The following is an 18630-nucleotide window of genomic DNA, read 5'->3' as shown; positions in this document are numbered from 1 at the left end:
TACCTAGTGAACAGAAACCCTGTAGGTTTAAACTATAGTTTGAACCTCTTTTGCTCGCCTCCTCCTCTGTATTACCCTTAGCGTCTTAGCTGTTACGGCTTTTGCTTTACAGGATCTAAAGGCCAATGAGTCGCGGCTAAAGGACATCAACAAGGTGGCTGAAGACCTGGAGTCTGAAGGTCTGATGGCCGAGGAGGTGCAGGCCGTCCAGCAGCAGGCGAGTACCCCGGGCTCGCATGGAGCCGTGTGCCCGGCGGGAAGCAACGTGGCTCCTTCCTGTGCCCTTCTGGGCCCAGCACGTGGCGTCCCGTAGCGCACTGTGCCAGCCCACGTGTGGTCAGGTCCTCTCTGGCCCCATTTCATTTACCTCCTGTCTTCTCCATGTGCCTGTTTCATGTCGTGAAAGTTGTTTACTCTTTATTTTTTATTTATTTATTTGTTTTTTTTTTTTTTTTAATTTTATTTATTTATCAGAGAGAGAGAGGGAGAGAGAGCGAGCACAGGCAGACAGAATGGCAGGCAGAGGGAGAAGCAGGCTCCCTGCCAAGCAAGGAACCCGATGTGGGACTCGATCCCAGGACACTGGGATCATGACCTGAGCCGAAGGCAGCTGCTTAACCAACTGAGCCACCCAGGCGTCCCTATTTATTTGTTTTTTAAAGATTTTACTTATTTATCTGACAGAGATCACAAGTAGGCAGAGAGGCAGGCAGAGAGAGAGGGGGAAGCAGGCTCCCCGCCGAGCAGAGAGCCCGATGCGGGGCTTAAACCCAGGACCCTGGGATCATGACCTGAGCCAAAGACAGAGGCTTTAACCTATTGAGCAACCCAGGCGTCCCTATTTATTATTTTTTAAAGATTTTATTATTTGAGAGAGACACTGGCAGAGAGGGAACACAAGCAAGGGAAGTGGGAGAGGGACCAGCAAGCTTCCTGCTGACAGGGAGCCGGATGTGGGGCTCGATCCCAGGACTCCGGGATCATGACCTGAGCTGAAGGCAGACGCTTAACCAACTGAGTCACCCGGGCGCCCCTTGTTTGCTGTTAAATGGCCCTTAGTTAGTAGTAACCTTACCCATTTCTTAAATAAATAAAAGGTCTTACATATAAACAGTCTGTCAGACTCTTAAGAAGTTCTTTGGGGCAATTTGTCTGTCTTGTGACTCTGTCCCCGTGTCCGGGTTTGACAATAACAAGTGTCACAGAAAGTTGCATGTTTTCTCGAATAATGAATCTCGTTTCCTTCTTTCCTTGTAGGAGGTGTGTGGCATGATGCCCAGGGTAAGTCTGTGTGGAAGCTGGAACGTGAGGAGGGGTAGGTTTTGGGGAAGAATAAACAGTCATGAACCTCTTACGGATTTCTGTCCCCAAACCTCAGAGGGGCCTTTTGTTGGTAAAAATCTGTGGAAGAGAAAAAAGAGCAGAAACAGGTTTTAATTTGCCATTCTCCTGAAGACCATAAAAAAAAAGTTCTCTTCAGTTTTCTAAAGCTTTTTCCACAGCAATTATTTTATGTTTATTTATTATCCTTTTTCCAAGAATCCAGTGAGTAGCACAGAGACACGAGTTGGTGGTTTTCTTACTAAATTTCTTCATTCTCTTCATTTTTGTCCACTTCATAAAAGACTAGAAATTTTCCTCTCCTGTTTATTGGCTTCCCTTCCCTCAAGCTGCCTTGTGGTGTGCTCTGAGCAGCAGTCAGTTTCTGATCTCAGGGAAATGCTACCCTGGCGATGGCTCTGGGGACCCCCTACCACGGATGGGAGGTGGGGAGGCTGCATCGTTCTGCACTGCATGGCTTCCTAATGTCTGCCTCTCCCCTAAGCAGGATGAAACGGATTCCAAGACTGCATCCCCGTGGAAGGTAGGAACTCCCTTGCCAGTTATGTTTCCAAAGGTTTTCAGGAATAGACATATTTTATGGGTTTTTGTGGTGTGTCTGTTTCTGAGGATTTGCGCATGTTGGGAGTCTCTGGTCATTTCTGGAGTTGTTGGCTGGTTTCCTTTTGACCCTGGCATTCTGTCCTTTGATCCTGTCATGTCTTAAAACGCAGCCCTTAGTAAAAAGAAGCAGGTGTTCCGTGCAAGTGCTCAGGACAAGTTCGGTTAGATGGCCTTGTATACCCACGCCACTGCCAGAGTAAAGCCTGCACGGTGGCCCTGCGTGGTTAGGCGTGGTTGCACCCCTGGGATTGCAGTCCCGAAGGACAGAACAGGGACAAGAAAATGACCTCTGCCTAGCCACTTTCCCCAGGGGCCTAAGAAATGCTTCTTCAAACATACCAGATCCTGCAGAGAGATGTAGGGGGAGGAGTAGAAAGAGATGTACCTTCCACGACAGACATGATTCCAGACAGACACAGGGTGCTTGGCTAGGGCCCCCTGCTTCTGCCCTCCTCACCCCTCCTGGCCCGGATGGTTCCGTCATTAAACAGGTTTCACACTGGGGGGGAGCATGCCTTTTCCCTTCAATTCAGCTTTTTCTCCTTGTTTTCAATCGTAATTATTCTTGGGTTGCGGGGTGTGATCATTGGTGATGTGAGTGGGCAACATCCTCACCGGTCTCCCCTCCTGGTTTTTCTGGTAACGGGCATGTTTTCGGAAGTGTGCTTCAGGTGGCTTTGTGAACACCAATGCCACCAAATAAATACATATGAGTTTTCTTTTTAATTTTTATTTCTAAAACGGATTGGAGACAAAGGTGTGTACTTTTTGAACCTGTACACACCCACACTCGTTGAAAATGTCACCTGGGCGTATCACGGCAGCACTGATGAGCCCGACTCCCCCACATCCCAGCTTTTGGCCCCTGATTTTCTTAACATATTTGAAGATTACCAGTATTGTAATGTGGAATTTTTTTTAAACATAAAAGTGGTGGGTTCTGTGATCCCAAGGAATGTCTGATTTATACCTTGGTGAGAAGAAAGCTAATTCACTGGTCTTTGTGTTTTGTTTTGGGTTTTTTTGCCCCTATCTGGTAAGGCTGTTGCCCTTAGTTCAAGGGGGACACTGTTAAAAAGACGAGCAGACCGATAGCCAAGAAGAGGTATGAGGTTCTTGGCATATTTAGGCATAAACAGTCTCAACTGCCAGCATTTGTTAAACTGGGTGTTTTCTGGACTATTCTGCAGCATGAACAACGCTGATACTTAGACATTGAGCTCTGTTTCCTGTCAGCCAGCTGGGGGGTTTTATGTGTGTGTATTTAAGATTTTATTTTTAAGCAATCTCTACACCCAGCGTGGGGCTTGAACTCAGAACCCTGAAATCAAGAGTTGTGTGCTCCCCCGACGGAGCCCGCCAGACGCGCCCCCACCAGCCAGCTGTTTTAATTGTGGTTGTCACCACTCTCTTGACTCTTCATCGAGTGAACTTAATTAAATTGTGCACTTGGGTGCTTTGTGCCTTTCCACTGGTTAATCCTTTATTTGTGGCTCTGCTCAGCATTTTGACCGTGTCCCCTTAAGACAATTTTGGTTGATGATTGAGACCTAATGAATGGCACTTGCTCCTCCGAATTGTGTCGTAATTGGCAGACACGGGATTAGCGTTGCTCTTTTGCTTTCCTCCCTCCATAGTCTGCTCGTCTGATGGTTCACACCGTGGCCACCTTTAATTCCATCAAGGTAAGAAACTGGCCAGCTCCCTCGTCTCCCAGACTCCCTCCCTGTTCTTCTTCTCCGGACTATGGCAGAGCTTGTCCTAAGTCATCACGCGAGCTTTTGCACTTGTCACTGTCCCGGCTGCGAGGTTTTCCTGGGGAAATGCCCGCTTTCCGCCCACAGCAGGGTGGCCAGGTGGCCTTCCCTGCTCAAGAACTCACCTGCTCTTCCTGGTAAAGTTAGCCTTCCCTTCCCTTCTAGTAGGGCCAGGAGCTGCAAGAAGTGTGGGTCCCCCCAGTGTTTGTCTCCTCAAGCACCGGGCCCCACGTGGCCTGCCGTGGCATGGGGTGCGGCTGGGCTCGGGGCTCGGGACTCATCCACACACTAGTTCCTTTGTTTGTTTCCTTGTTTGTTTTTAAGGATTTTTGTCCATTTATTTGAGAGAGCTCATGTATGGGAGGGCGAGAGGGTGAGGCGGCAGCAGACTCCCCACTGAGCAGGGAGCCAGACCCAGGCCAGGCCCAGAACCCTGAGATCAGGACAGGGGTGGAGTGAGACGCCCCCCGCAGGGTAGTTGCTGATGAAGCACCTGCTCCGGGCGGCAGCTTGGAGCTGAGAAGGGAGGCTGAGTCAGCTGCATGTCCCTGTGGCCTTCGAGATGATTCCAGGTCAGATGCTCACGGAGCGTTCAGGCCGTCAGACGTGGCTAACTTTGCTGCAGTCCTCAGCTTCTGGACTTGTGCTGTCGCGTCTGTACTAATTATTGCGCCGGGAAGGGTGGAGACAGGAAATCGTCCGTGCTCCGGCCGCTCCTTGCAAGCCGAGCGCCGGTCGTCTGGTTCTGGGCTGCGTGTTGGAGGCTGGCCGGGGTGCAACCGCGCTGACCGCTGTCCTCCTGCAGGAGCTGAACGAGCGCTGGCGGTCCCTGCAGCAGCTGGCCGAGGAGCGGAGCCAGCTCTTGGGCAGCGCCCACGAGGTGCAGAGGTTCCACAGGTGAGGGGCAGCGCGGGGCTGCAGCGGGGTTGACCTGGGCGGTCCCTGCGTGTGCTACCTCCGCTCCGGTTGAGCTCCGTGCTCTGGCGTCCGGGACCACACGTGTCCCGGGGTGCACTGCTCAGTAAAGACGGAGGGAGGGAGCGAATGTGGGTTCTTTGCTTCGTGGAGCTTTTGGTGGTAGCCGCTGTGCCTAGCAGTCTTCACCGTCCGTGCTTCTCCCCACAGAGATGCGGACGAGACCAAAGAGTGGATTGAAGAGAAGAATCAGGCTCTGAACACCGACAACTACGGCCACGATCTGGCCAGCGTCCAAGCCCTGCAGCGCAAACACGAGGGCTTTGAGCGGGACCTCGCGGCTCTCGGTGACAAGGTGAGAGGTGGCAGGGCGGGGGACGTTTTGGCCGCGGGCAGCGCGACTCTTCACTCGGCAGAGCGCAGCTCCCTCACGTGCCGTCTGGCCACCTTGCTCCCGCAGGTCAACTCCCTGGGGGAGACCGCCGAGCGCCTGATCCAGTCCCACCCCGAGTCGGCCGAGGACCTGCAGGAAAAGTGCACGGAGCTGGACCAGGCGTGGAGCAGCCTGGGGAAGCGCGCGGACCAGCGCAAGGCCAAGCTGGGCGACTCCCACGACCTGCAGCGCTTCCTCAGTGACTTCCGGTACGTGGCCCGAAGCCGGTGGGCGGCCATTCGCTTCGGGCAGGTCACGCCGGGCGAGGCGGAATCGTCCGGCTCCCCCTTGCCAGAAGAAGTCTCCGCTTGCCTGTCCACGTGCGCACCGTTTCCCGCCGGATGGCATTCGGTTTCTGCCTTCGACGTCTCTCTCACTTACTACACATGTACCGTAGTCTCTTTCGCAAACCTGTTTTAGTGAGAGAAACTTCATAGTCCTCGAAAAATAGAGAAGGTGAAACAGTGAACCCGGACGGCAGCCTTCGCAGGTAGCCACCAGCTGGCTTTGCCGCCGGACACACGCTTCTGTGTTGCTGCCCCGGCTGTCGGGGCTTTGCCGAGAACATGGCCCTTTCCCTCCAAATACCTGGGCCTCTGCCTCCCGCGTGCCCCGCGTTTCCGCCCTCCACCCTCACGTCCAAGGCCAGTACAGCAACGGCGTACCTAGTCCCAGTTCGGGTTCTCCCAGTCGTCTCAAACGTGTGTCCACGAGTCTGGGTTTGTGTTTGGGTCCAGGGTCGAGCGGAGAGTTCCCGTCGCAGTAGCAGTGGTCGCCTGACCCCTCCGCCCTCTGCGTGTTGTCTTTCATGACACTGACGGTTTTGAAGGGTCGAGGCTGGGTGTCTAGCGGGATGTCCCATGACCTCGGCATCAGGCGTTTTTAAAGCTACGACGTAGTGCCCCACTGGTGGGTGAGGTAGAACTTGGTCCCTGGCACCCATTCGGGACAGGTGTTTCTCTGTGGCACGCTTCTGTGCTAACAAGGGTTTCACACGGGTGTGTGCGCACGGGGGTATACACGTAGGTGTGTTTTATCCAGGCACTAGCTCTGCGGGGCCGGGCTGGGCAGGTGATGCGCTTCCCCTTCCCAGGCCTCTGGTAGGAGGTCCCAGTTGGGTTTTTGGTTTTTGGTTTCTTTTTTTTTTTTTTTTAAAGGTAAAAATCAAGTAACAGAACAGTTAACGTGTCTTAAAGGATGTCATTCACTGGTAATCTTACTGTGTTATACGCTGGTACTTACTGTGTTATACAAGTAGTACCTCTCTGAAGTTTGGACACTTTCCACCGCCTCAGAAGAGCACCCCGAGCCCCATGAGGAGTCACCTCCCTTTCCCCTCTCCTCATCAAGTCTGTTTTCCGTCTCTGGATTTGCCGATCCTGGGTGTATCTGATCAAAGGAATTCTAGGATAGGACCTGTGACCTCACACGTTGATTTCTGTGCCCTCACGTGCAGACATCGGTCAGAAGCTGGGTTCAGTGCCTGCGTGGGCCCAGGACTGCTGCAAGCTCAGAGAAAAGTGATTCCTCCGAAGTTGTGGAAAACTACACCATAGTTGTTGCTTGTGTCAGAACCTACTTTACGGCTGGAAGATCTTAGTCACAAGTTTATTGCATTGATTTCTGAGGAATGCTCAGTCTTTTGTTGTCGTTTTTAATTTTTTTAACATCTCAATAGGATGAACAAGAGGCTTTGAAATATTTTGCCCAGAGATGCGGATTATAACTAATTAACCATTCAGTAGATTAACCGGTTAGTAGATTAACTAGTTGACCCTGAATAATCATTTAGTAGATTAACTACTTGACCCCAAATAATCTTCTGAGACAGGAATTGTGTGTTTCTCTTTTCCTGGGCAGAAAGCCTGCTTGCCAGGTAACGTAATCGCTGTTCCTCTGTGTCTGCTTGCCAGGGACCTCATGTCTTGGATCAATGGAATACGAGGGTTGGTGTCCTCAGACGAGCTCGCCAGGGATGTCACCGGAGCTGAAGCTTTGCTGGAACGGCACCAGGTAGGGGGCTCTGCCCGCCAAGTGGTGGTGGGGGTGTCGTGCTTCTGGGCTAGGAAGACTGTGCCCCCTCCCCGCCCCCCTGCCGCCAACAGCACCCTAGCCGCGAGTCTGTGGTTGACAGGCGCTGGGCATCTCGTGCCGGTTACCTAACCCCTTCCCTCCTCTTGGCAGGAGCACCGGACAGAAATCGATGCCAGGGCTGGCACTTTCCAGGCCTTTGAGCAATTTGGGCAGCAGCTGCTGGCTCACGGGCACTACGCCAGCCCAGAGGTCAAGGAGAAACTAGATATTCTAGATCGGGAGCGCGCGGGGCTGGAGAAGGCCTGGGCTCAGCGCAGGATGATGTTGGATCAGTGCCTTGAGCTGCAGGTGCGTACGGGACATCGCTTCCTGTTTGCCATGGGCTTTCGGACCGGGAGCTTCGTGGCCGACGGCCCCATCTGCCCACCGGCCTCCTTTTCTTCAGCTCTTTCATCGGGACTGCGAGCAAGCTGAGAACTGGATGGCTGCCCGCGAGGCCTTCTTGAATACCGAGGACAAAGGAGACTCGCTGGACAGCGTGGAGGCTCTGATCAAAAAACACGAGGACTTCGACAAAGCCATCAACGTCCAGGTGAGGCCTTTCTCTCCTCGGTGTAGGTTTGTCCAGATGGGCGGCTCTCTTCGGGGGCTGCTGCCGCTTCCCGTCACAACGACTAGAATAAAAACTCGTTCCTGACGTGCCCAGCTCAGCCTTGGCCGCTCCCTGAAGCGAAGAGACTTGCTGTTCGCCGCAGAAGGAAGAGCGGCCCCCCTTGCGGGAAAGCGCATATGGACCTGGATGCTTTTTTAAAACTTCTAAGTTCTGATACTTGGGAGGTTTTAGTAACGGGGATGCCCCGCAGAAAAAACGTATTGTCAAAGCAGAATCACAAATGTGCTGGTGAGGAGAGAACGCCTGAGCGCGAACAGCTCGGGAAGATGGGCACCTCTTTGATTTATAGCCCGTTTTGTTGAAAATCTGGCACCCATCTGACAATCAGCTTGATTTTGTGTGTGACAACTCCTGGTGTCCTAGCCCCTGTCCCCAGGGTGACCTGGAGTCGTCTTGAGTTAAACTCTGCTAGTGGTCGAAATCAAGCTTCTCCTGGCCTCTGCTCTCCGGCTTCTAAAGTGTCAGCGTAGTCCGATCCCGGCGCCGGCTCGGGCTCCGCCACCCAGAACAGCCACTCTCTGTGCAAGACCTGCGGCCCGTGCAAGGCTGGGCCCGCCGGCCCGTCTTGGCCTCACGCCTCTGTTTGCCCACAGGAGGAGAAGATCGCCGCCCTGCAGTCCTTTGCTGAGCAGCTCGTCGCCGCCGGCCACTATGCCAAGGGTGACATCTGCAGCCGGCGCAACGAGGTTTTGGACAGGTGCGTGTCGGTGGTGGTGCGCGCGCTCACGGGTCCCGGGGGACCCTCCGGCCCGTCTTGTTCTCCGGGAGCTTCACGCTTGGGTTCCATTTCACCATCCCAGGTGGCGCCGCCTAAAAGCCCAGATGATTGAGAAGAGGTCGAAGCTAGGAGAATCGCAGACCCTCCAGCAGTTCAGCCGGGACGTGGATGAGATCGAGGCCTGGATCAGTGAGAAACTACAGACCGCAAGCGATGAGTCCTACAAGGACCCCACCAACATTCAGGTGAGCCGAGCCAAGTGGCCGCTTGTCCCCAAGGCAGCCTCGGTGTCGGGACAGGCTCTGGTAAAGAAGGCAGCTTCAGCTGTGGGGGCTCCATCTAGAGAACCATTTCCTGTGTCCTTGCGGAAGCCAGCCAAGGTTATTCCGAGACGCTCAGCCCGCAGAGAGGTGTCACTAAATGACCCGATGTGAGACAGTGCCTTCCTCACTTGTCCCCGTGGACGCCGTGTCCGCTAGAGAAGTGTGCGGCGTCCCCTCTAGCGGCTCGGCCCCACGCCGAGCTTCCCAGGGGAAGGAGGACAACAGCGTGAGCCTCTGTTTAGTAGCGGACATGTACTTTTCACCTCCGTGTACTGAACTCTTGTTATTTTAATCTGTTTTTGTAGCTTTCCAAGCTGCTGGTAAGTTTCTGATCTTCTTCAAGAGTTTTTTAGTTAAATGCGCTCCAGTGTTTGTGTCCCTCTGCGTAGATCCTTGTCGTGGCCTCGCGTGGTCGGCTGGCGTCCCCTCACGCGTGCTTCTCATTTCTAATGACCCATCACCCTCCATTCCAGTGTCCCTGTGGGATGTGGCTTTCTCTGTCGTAATTAGCCTGCACCCCCGCACCCCCTCCCTTGTCCCCATGTGTCACTTAGGCAAGTTCTGTACGATGTTTGATTTGGGGGCAGTAGGTAACTACTGGCTTTTCAGAGGCACTTCTTTAAAAAAAAAAAAAAAAAAGGAGTAGTCAGTTTTTTCTGTATGGAGTTGTGCTCCCGTTTCTCGGTGGCCGAGGACAAGGCGTCTGGCGTGATGCGAATCTGATGACGCAGCCAGGCTGCCATCAGAGGTGCTGGTCCCTGGAGACAGACAGTTAAGTTGCCTCAGGGAAGCAGATGATCTGTTTCCAAAGCTGACCGGAGCCAGGGGTGAGAGATTAAGGAAAAAGAGGGACGTTTTTGCGCAGGGGGCAGCATAGGGGACTTTTCGGTGAAAATGTAGTCCAGATGGTGCTTTAAACGGATCGAAGAAATGAAGAAACAGGATAGTGGGGTTTGAACCAAAGAGTGATCAGAGCAAGAAAGAGAAGCGGGAACTGGACTCGGGTCAGGGTTTGTGGGTATTTGAGACCCTGCTCGGACTCGGGCAGCGGAACGCGGAAGGAGGCTGCCCGATGTATGTGGGCACCGCGCTCCGCCCACCGGGCGCCTCCGTCCTTCGACAGTTGCTGCCCCTGAAATGAAACATTTGATGCAGAATCCTTCCCCGACCGTACTTTTTTTTTTCTTTTAGTTCTTTTCCCCCAAATAACATCCCCCGAGACCCTGCCTTTCTCACCCAGAATTGTGTCACAGCTGTGTCCTTGCATTGTCTTGTACTGTTTCCCGTGCCTTCTCTTGCTTTGCAGACTCTTGAAAATCCCCTTGAGACCTAGCATCAGGAGCCTTCTCCCAGCCCTCTCTTTCCTTAGCAAAAGTCATTTCCTACCTCCAGACAAGTTTGGATTTTAACAGTGCTCAGGAGTTTTGGTTAATGACAGCTACAAAAGGCCGCAAAGTCAAGGTCTGGGGCAGCCGTAGATGCGCCCCTGTCGGCGGAGAGTCCGCCTGCCAGCCAAAGTGATCACGGCCTCATGTGTATGACAGGCGAGCCAGGTGTGTGTCACCTGTTAAGATCGTCTGTCCGTGGAGGAGAAGGTTGTGGATGGAAACCGATGTCCAAGTAGTTTAAACACTGTCCTTGGCTGCTGGCGTTTTCTGCAGAACGGTAGAAAGTACTCAATTCTCGGACTTCCCTCCCAGCTGATTGAAGAATTGACTCCATTCCCCTGCTCCTGAGCTGGTCCATCTCCTTTCTCCCAGCCGGGTCCTTCTGCCCAGCTCCCAGCAGGTTGAACCCCACACTATTTGACAAATGCCATGACTGCCTTCTAGAAGAAATGTTGACAGTTGCCCCCAGTTGTCTTAAGTTTCTGAGACTCCCTCTTCCCTAAACGGAGGTAACCTCACAGGACCTGGTTTTGAAAGGTCATCTTTCTGGAATTTTAGAGCAAGCACCAGAAGCACCAGGCCTTCGAAGCAGAACTACACGCCAACGCCGACCGCATCCGCGGGGTCATCGACACGGGCAACTCCCTCATCGAGCGCGGGGCCTGTGCGGGCAGTGAGGATGCTGTCAAGGTACGGGCCGCGTGGTGATGACTTTGAAATGTGGCTTTAAGAACTAAGCAGATGGGGGTGCCTGGGTGGCTCAGTTGTTAAGCGTCTGCCTTTGGCTCAGGTCATGATCCCGGGGTCCTGGGATGGAGCCCCACGTTGGGCTCCCTGCTGAGTGAGGAGCCTGCTCCTCCCTCTCTCTCTGCCCTTCCTCCTGCTTGCGCACTCGCTCGCTCTTTCTGTTAAATAATTAAATAAAATCCTAAAAAAAAACCAAAAAACAAACAAAAAAGAACAAAAGCAGATGAAAGATTTTTGCCTACAGGACCGATGGGGAGCGTCGGTAGGAAGGGCTCCCGTGAGGCCGTCTGTTCTCTCCCCACGAATTGTCAGCTTTCCGAGAAGGGGCTCTTCCTGGACACCCCATCTCTGATGGCCCCTTCTCTTCCCCAGGCTCGACTGGCTGCCTTAGCTGACCAGTGGCAGTTCCTGGTGCAGAAGTCAGCGGAGAAGAGCCAGAAGCTGAAAGAAGCCAACAAACAGCAGAACTTCAACACCGGCATCAAGGACTTCGACTTCTGGCTTTCCGAGGTAATGGCAGGTTTCCCCTCCCAGCAGCGGAGGGTTTCTGGTCATTTGGGATAACAGGACAGTCAGTAAGCTCCAAACCATGGAAAAAGGCACCCCTTCCCACAGAATCTTCCTTATCACAGAGTCTTGTGCTCCAAGGGGTCAGAGGGAATGACAGTTTCGTGAAGAGAGCGCTGATAGGTAGGAATTAGGCAGCGGCTCGCTGGTCTCCGCAGGAATGCGAACGGGGAGCGACAGTAGGGTCTGTGCGGCGGGAGCTCTGGAGACTCTGCCTGGGTGGAAACCAAAGTAGCAGCTAAGTCAGGAAGCCAGAGTTAGGAGAAAATTCGGGAAAAGAAATTTTTGGAGCCTACTGTTAATATTTCTCTCCAGTCTACGCATATTTCCATCAACAGTAGCGTAGTTCTGTTTGTATATGGAGTTGATCTCAGAATATAATTTTTCTTGAGTGTGTTTTGGGAGTGTTATCCTGAATCATTAAGGATTCTTCCTAAGGGGGTACCTGGGTGGCTCAATGGGTTAAGGCCTCTGCCTTCAGCTCAGGTCATGATCCCAGGGTCCTGGGATCGAGCCCTGCATCCGGCTCTCTGCTCAGCATGGAGCCTGCTTCCTTCTCTCTCTCTGCCTGCCAAATATACAAATAAAATCTTTTAAAAAAAGAATTCTTCCTAAACATTTGAGGAGCTGTGTTGGGTCCGTCCTAGTCCTGCCATAATTGAACCATTCCCGTGTTGGTGGACGTTGACGCGTTCCCAGCATTCTGGTGGGATGTCTACACCGGACATCCTCGTGCTTTAATCTCAGCCGCTGCTGCCGATTCTGTTCCTCGGCGGAGCTCCCTGAAGTGAGATCGCCCCGCAGTTCACCCCGAACCTCCGCGAGGGCACCGGGACCCTGCCTTGAGCTGTGATATCGCAAGTTCTAGGCTCTCAAGTCTGAATTTGATTGACAGGAAGGGAGAAGGACTCAGGCCACAGGGGCTGATACAGGCTGAATCACTGTGACCACATAACTTGGGGTTGACAGGTTTGCAGCTGGCCAAAGACCTGGCCAGACAACAGGGCATCCTGGATTTTCCAGAACACCCGCTGTGCCTCATCCCCACGGGGCACCACACGGTCACATCTGCCCTTCCCTGTTTCCCTTCCAGGTGGAGGCCCTGCTGGCATCTGAGGATTACGGCAAAGACCTGGCTTCCGTGAACAACTTGCTGAAGAAACACCAGCTGCTGGAGGCAGATATATCTGCCCATGAGGTGATCAGAGGGGGCCGGGCCCGTCTGGGGCGCAGCGGTGCCCTACTCCTGGGGAGACCCAGTGCATGTGGGGGAGGAACGTAACGGCCGGCACCTCGAGCCACGTTCCCAGTGTGGCCTTGAGGCTGTTTTATACCCTGTGCTGTTAGCGAAGGCCCCAGCCAGAGTTTGTTTATGTGGGTTTGTCTGCCGGTAGTTGCTGTTTATTTTAAAAATTAATTTTAAAAGTTAAATTTTAAAAAGACAGTCTTAGGGGATTTTGATCATTCTGAGAATGACAAAATGAGAGATGGAAAGCAGAGCAGTGGTCCCCGGGAGTTAGACGCAGGTGGGGTGCAGCAAGGAAGGGACACGGGTTTCCCTCGTGCTCACAGAACAACGTAGCTTGGTTTGGGTTATGGGACTCTACGCGTGGGGAAGTCATGTGGCCCTACGGGCGCACACCGTCGCGCACACCCTCACGCACACGGGTGGATGCACGGACAGTTGGTGAAATCTGTGGTTTTGCACCATGGATTGCACCGGGGTCCGTGGCCTCGTCTTGCTGGGGCACCGCGGAAGCTGCTGCTGTGGGGAGGGACTGGGGAAAGGGCCCACAGGCGCGGTCCTGGTCTTTTGTTTTTGAAGCTGTCCTGCTTTTGCAGCTTCTTGGGAGTCCATAATTATTTCAAGATGAAAAATCAAGAGTAAGTCTGAGAAAAAGAGTAGCACTTTTTATGAACGATAACCATGTCCAAACCCAAAACAAGCTACAGAAGAAGACTGGCATTGGCTGTGTTTTGCAAATCTCTGCAGTCTGGTTTAGTAGAATGCAGCCAGATTCTCGTAGCTACTTCCAAATTCAGTGTGGGGGGTCGGTCAGAGCCGATGCAAAGCCAGCCTCGCACAGGGAGGTTCGAGAAGGGAGTAGTGTTTCCATTCACATGATTGTGGGTCCTCTGACGCCGAAGTCAGTACATGGTCGGTGCTTAATGGTTAGTGGCAAAGTGGACTCTGAAACCTGATCCGTCAGTGTTTCATACCATTTAATATTAAAAAGCCACTGGTCCATCACGGACATGGAATGTTTTTCTCATTGCACGTCTAAGTGCATGATGTCACAGAATCATTTGGAAAACCTTCTGACTGAAGCAGAATTACCTCTCGTTCCATGAGCTCCCACGTCACAGTCGCTGATTCACAGCCAGTCTCCACAGGACAACCTTCACTGGTTGAGTGGCTGGTCCCCCTCATGGAGGCCAGTGCACTTCCTCCAGAATTCCCACTTTCACCTGAAAGTTCAGGTTTTATCAGAAGCAGCAGACTCTGCCTTCCTGAGAGTGACAGGTTCACTTCAATCTTTCCGAAGAAGGCTCTGTCAGACGCTAAAGTCTGGATGGCCGTACTCTGGTCATCGTTCAGTCCGTGAGGACAAGAACAAGCAGCCAGCTCGGCTCAGGACATGGGCTTCTCCTCAGGATTGTCCTTGAACTTGAACGTGCTGCTGAGGTGCTTGTATGCACTTCCCATGGTGTCACACGCAACGCTGACACCGACACGTACTCGGAGATGGAGATTTAATCAAATCCACAGCTTCTGCCTTCATAGGGATGCCCTCAAGTGAGGGGTTTCTCCCACGGCTCGGAGTCTGGCGGCATCGGCACCCCCAGCACGGCTGTCCTACCACATGAGAGCGTCCACTCAGTGAGGAAGGCAGATGAGGTCTTTGTGTTATTAAGAAAATAATTTTGATGTCTTAGAACCCCAGGGATCCACGTAGGCCACGTTGAGAGAACATCCAGCACGCCACAAAGCCAGGCTGTCGGTGAAGTTCGAGACTTCTGCTTTTCAGGCAGACAGTCAGGGGAGAGCCGGGTTCCTCACCCCTCCCGTTGTGTCCCCCGCCCCAGGATCGCCTGAAGGACCTGAACAGCCAAGCAGACAGCCTGATGACCAGCAGTGCCTTCGACACCTCCCAAGTAAAGGACAAGCGGGACACCATCAACGGTCGTTTCCAGAAGATCAAGAGCATGGCAGCCTCCCGGCGAGCCAAGCTGAATGAATCCCATCGCCTGCACCAGTTCTTCCGGGACATGGATGACGAGGAGTCCTGGATCAAGTACGTGTCCTCGGGCCTTCACAGTCGGGTCCTCTGGGATGTCCGTTGAGCCTCTGCTGGCAGGTGCTGGGACCCAGCGTCCCAGCGGGGTCTGGAGCTCTGGGCCGCTTGGCCGTGAGGTCTGGCTCTCTCCCAGAGTATAGCAGCACCTGGCCCACGGGGACACCTTGGCGGCTTCTGTTGCCCAGCTGTGCAGTGACAGGGCCATTGATGGCCTCAGGTGGGAACAGTAGGTGATGATGAAGCCAGACTTTGTGTAGACCCTGCCCGGGGTCCTCAGGGAGCTGAGCGAGCAAGTCTTTTCCTTTCTGGAAAAGGCAGCCCGATATCCTGGGCAGGGTCAGTCCCCGAAGGAGGGAGAATTGTTTGTTTTTAATTCCTCTCCCATTGCAGTCAGCGGCGATTAGCGTTTTGTAAACACACCGTATTTTAAGGACAAAAATCCTGTCTCTTCTTCCTTGCTTCTTAGAGAATGTTGTCCAGGTTTTTTCTATATTTCTACGTGTGGTGTCTGCACGTTTGGAAAAGCGGGGCTCGTGAGGCGACCCCGCTGGCGCCTCCTTGTTCTCCTGCGCACCCTGACCCTGGTGGGGCTCCTACATGCCCACGCCAGTGCCCTTCGTTTGGGAAATAGAGGCTTTTATTTTCCAGAAGACTGGTAAGGGTTTTTGTGGCAAGATCAGCAGGTGTAGGTAAAGGACGTGGGGTCCGGAGACGTCACAGCTCCTGACCAAACCTGTCCAGTTGAAAACTTGGGGTGCAGAGTGCCTGCCCGTGCTGTACAGGGAGAAGAAGCTGCTGGTGAGCTCTGAAGACTACGGCCGAGACCTAACAGGCGTGCAGAACCTGAGGAAGAAGCACAAGCGGCTGGAGGCAGAACTGGCGGCCCACGAGCCCGCCATTCAGGTGAGGGGCGGGTGACGGGCAGGGAGACCCTTTGCCCATCGCGCATCCCGCTGTCTGCGGTGTCTCCGAGCCCTCGTTCCGCACCCGGAAGAGAGGACTCCTGGGTTTGATGCTGAGGCCTTTTTCTGGACGCACCTAAGGGCAGGTGATAGCTGTTGTCATTTCTCGCCTGTCAGGGTGTCCTGGACACCGGGAAGAAGCTGTCTGACGACAACACCATTGGCAAGGAGGAGATCCAGCAGCGTCTGACCCAGTTTGTGGAGCACTGGAAGGAGCTGAAGCAGCTGGCGGCTGCTCGGTGAGCGGCCAGGGAAGGGGCGCGGGCGCTGCGCGTGGGAGGCCAGGCTTGGGGCTGCTGGGCCCTCTGCCGCCTCCCGGACCCTTGTCCTGGGCGCGGGCACCACGGCCAGCTTGTTTCGGAGCCGCCCGGACTGGCCCGTGCCGAGTGGGTTCCCTTGCGTGGATCTGAGCCCGCATACGGTTCGGAAGCTTCACATGTGAACAGCCCTGTGTCTGCTTCACGTTACACAGAACGGTTGATGGAACCAGTCCCAGCCCATGTTTGAAAAAAAAACAACTTTTTTTTTGTAGAGGTTTCTTTGATCTTTTAAAAAATTTATTTGACAGACATAGCAAGAGAGGGAACACAAGCAGAGGGAGTGGGAGAGGGAGAAGCAGGCTTCCCGCCAAGCAGGGAGTCCAATGTGCGGCTCGATCCCAGGCCACTGGGATCATGACCTGAGCCGAAGGCAGACGCTTAACTGAGCCACCAGGAGCCCCAGGAATGTTTTTAAACACGCATTAGCTGTGAGCGTTAAAGTCGGATGACATCAGTGGCTGCTGTGGTGTGTCCTGCAATCAGGGGCCAGCGGCTGGAGGAGTCCTTGGAGTATCAGCAGTTTGTGGCCAACGTGGAGGAGGAAGAAGCGTGGATCAACGAGAAGATGACCCTCGTAGCCAGCGAGGACTACGGAGACACGCTTGCTGCTATCCAGGTCAGAGAAGCTGGCGCGCCGCCCCTCGCTTTGTCCAGTGGCTGCGTTGGTGCCGGGAGAGCCCCTGGCCGGCAGCCTGGGCCTCCCCGCTTGGTCACAGTTCTCCAGACCTCACGCTAGAGACGCTGCTCCTCTGTCCAAATGCACCACGGCCGACGACCCCGAGCCCACAGGCTCCTGATGTCCATGGGGGTCCAGCAGCTGCCACCCCAGCGCGCCCTTGGCCAGGGGTGTCGTACAGCAGGTGTTGCTGTCCTGTAGGCTGGAGGTCTGAGACCAAGGCGTAGACAGGGCCTCGCTCCCCACAACTTCTAGGGGAAGCCCGTTCCGGTCTTCCACCTTCTTGCCGGCACTCTTTGTCTTGTGGCCACGTAACCGCAGCCTCTGCCCTTCACGGCTCTCCCCTCCGCGTCTATCTGCCCTGGGCTCTCCCTCTGGGCCACTGTGTCCGGAGTTCCCGCTCAGAAGGACGCAGGTCATCCTGGACTGGGCCCCGCCCCGGTGGCCTCTGAGTGTTTTCAGTTGGTTTTGTCTGCGTCTTCCACATTCCTAGGTGCCAGGGGTCAGTGCCTCAGCCTCTGCCCTCAGTACACTCTGTGACAGCCCCACAGGCCGCAGTAGCTTGTTCCCCAAGGGGGGTCCCTCACCAGCACCAAGGTGCGGCAGCAGGCCAAGAGAGCCGCCAGTATGTCACCAATGGCTGGCACGACTCTGTGTCCCCTGACCCCCACACCTCCCTTCCTCCAGCGGCCCTGCCTCGTGTCCATAGGTAGCCCTCAGAATGGCAGAGAGAGAAGCTTCCAGTTTTAGCTTCACATGTTACATGACATTGGCCGTGCTGCGTTCCGTTGGTCCGACTGGTCGCAAACAGCCCAGAGCCATGGGCTAGTTGAACAGCCTCCTCTCCTGCTGGGGGGACCCCCACCCCATAAAGCTCCACTTTATGGTCAGATGTTCCACATCTGGGCCACCAGCCTTGGAGGCAGAGGTTGCCTTCCCCAGAGTCTAGGTGGTCCCTGAGCCACATTCTCAGAATGGCTGTCCTGGTCGGCTGGTCTGGATGCTTCCGGTGGCTTAGACGGAGGGATTTCCTGTCCCCAGGAAGCCTGCTTAGAGCCATTGTCTCCAGTCTTTGAGGTCTACTGAGGACGGGGACACTTGGAAGGTCCCTTAGGAGCTGTATTCAGGGAAGCCGTCTGTTGGGTTCTGTCTTAAGCTCCACGGGGTTGTTTCCTATGTGGCCTTCCAGAGAGGACAGAGGGACACTGTAGTGGTTGCTCAGCAAGAGCTTAACCCTTCAGAAGGGCCTTCCCGGACGTCCCTGCTCCAGCTGAGCTCACCGCCAGCTACCCTTGCTGCCTCCGGGTTTTACCACCCTTGTGATTACCCACCGACGTCAGTCCCCAGCTAGACTGGGCTGCCCCTGAGGGCAGGCGCCGTCCAGCTCTGGTTCCCTCCGACCCGCAGCCGGGCCCGGCCACCAGCCCATGCCAGGCTCTCAGCCACCGGCCTTTCTTCTTCCACTGCAGGGCTTGTTGAAGAAACACGAAGCTTTTGAGACAGACTTCACTGTGCACAAGGACCGTGTGAATGACGTCTGCAGCAACGGACAGGACCTCATCAAGAAGGTGAGCTGGGGAGACGCTCACTTCCCACACCCGACACCCCCGTGCTGGGGCCGGGGCCCCGCAAAGCCCATCTGCCCAGAATATCCACCCTGGAAAGGTTTGCGTGGAGACCGGGAGCTACAGGCTCTCGACAGAACTGGTTGGAGATGCAGGAAGCGTCATGAGAACAGCCCCTACCCAGGACAGAGCCCGTTCCTCCATGTTCGTTGCTCTACAAAGCCTGGCTGCTGTCTAGGCTGGCTTAGAAATGAGTGTGTTTAAGTCACAAGACTTGGGTGTCACTCAAACAGCCCCGAGCGAGAGAGC

At 54.4% G+C, this 18630-nt stretch overlaps 1 protein-coding gene across 11 annotated transcripts in view; it reads left to right on the top strand.

Moving 5' to 3' along the window:
- The window catches only part of SPTAN1 (spectrin alpha, non-erythrocytic 1), a 62039-nt gene that overhangs the window by 34818 nt on the left and 8591 nt on the right, over nucleotides 1-18630 (top strand). For 3 of the 11 annotated variants that reach the window (XM_044264762.1, XM_044264758.1, XM_044264752.1), the window contains 21 exons: nucleotides 113-217; nucleotides 1258-1281; nucleotides 1826-1864; nucleotides 3582-3629; nucleotides 4507-4598; nucleotides 4827-4971; nucleotides 5077-5258; nucleotides 6963-7062; nucleotides 7234-7431; nucleotides 7529-7675; nucleotides 8350-8453; nucleotides 8557-8719; nucleotides 9103-9117; nucleotides 10744-10875; nucleotides 11305-11442; nucleotides 12593-12697; nucleotides 14587-14795; nucleotides 15581-15701; nucleotides 15878-15999; nucleotides 16564-16696; nucleotides 18226-18324. In XM_044264762.1, coding sequence (XP_044120697.1) covers nucleotides 113-217; nucleotides 1258-1281; nucleotides 1826-1864; nucleotides 3582-3629; nucleotides 4507-4598; nucleotides 4827-4971; nucleotides 5077-5258; nucleotides 6963-7062; nucleotides 7234-7431; nucleotides 7529-7675; nucleotides 8350-8453; nucleotides 8557-8719; nucleotides 9103-9117; nucleotides 10744-10875; nucleotides 11305-11442; nucleotides 12593-12697; nucleotides 14587-14795; nucleotides 15581-15701; nucleotides 15878-15999; nucleotides 16564-16696; nucleotides 18226-18324 — 2421 coding nt within the window. The remainder of the gene's footprint in view (nucleotides 1-112; nucleotides 218-1257; nucleotides 1282-1825; nucleotides 1865-3581; nucleotides 3630-4506; nucleotides 4599-4826; nucleotides 4972-5076; nucleotides 5259-6962; nucleotides 7063-7233; nucleotides 7432-7528; nucleotides 7676-8349; nucleotides 8454-8556; nucleotides 8720-9102; nucleotides 9118-10743; nucleotides 10876-11304; nucleotides 11443-12592; nucleotides 12698-14586; nucleotides 14796-15580; nucleotides 15702-15877; nucleotides 16000-16563; nucleotides 16697-18225; nucleotides 18325-18630) is intronic. The other 8 variants (XM_044264759.1, XM_044264753.1, XM_044264763.1 and 5 more) reach the window with 5 other exon arrangements.

Source organism: Neovison vison, chromosome 9 (assembly GCF_020171115.1).
Source record: "Neovison vison isolate M4711 chromosome 9, ASM_NN_V1, whole genome shotgun sequence".
Classification (NCBI taxonomy): Eukaryota; Metazoa; Chordata; class Mammalia; order Carnivora; family Mustelidae; genus Neogale; species Neogale vison.
This window is presented reverse-complemented; position numbering and strand designations above follow the sequence as displayed.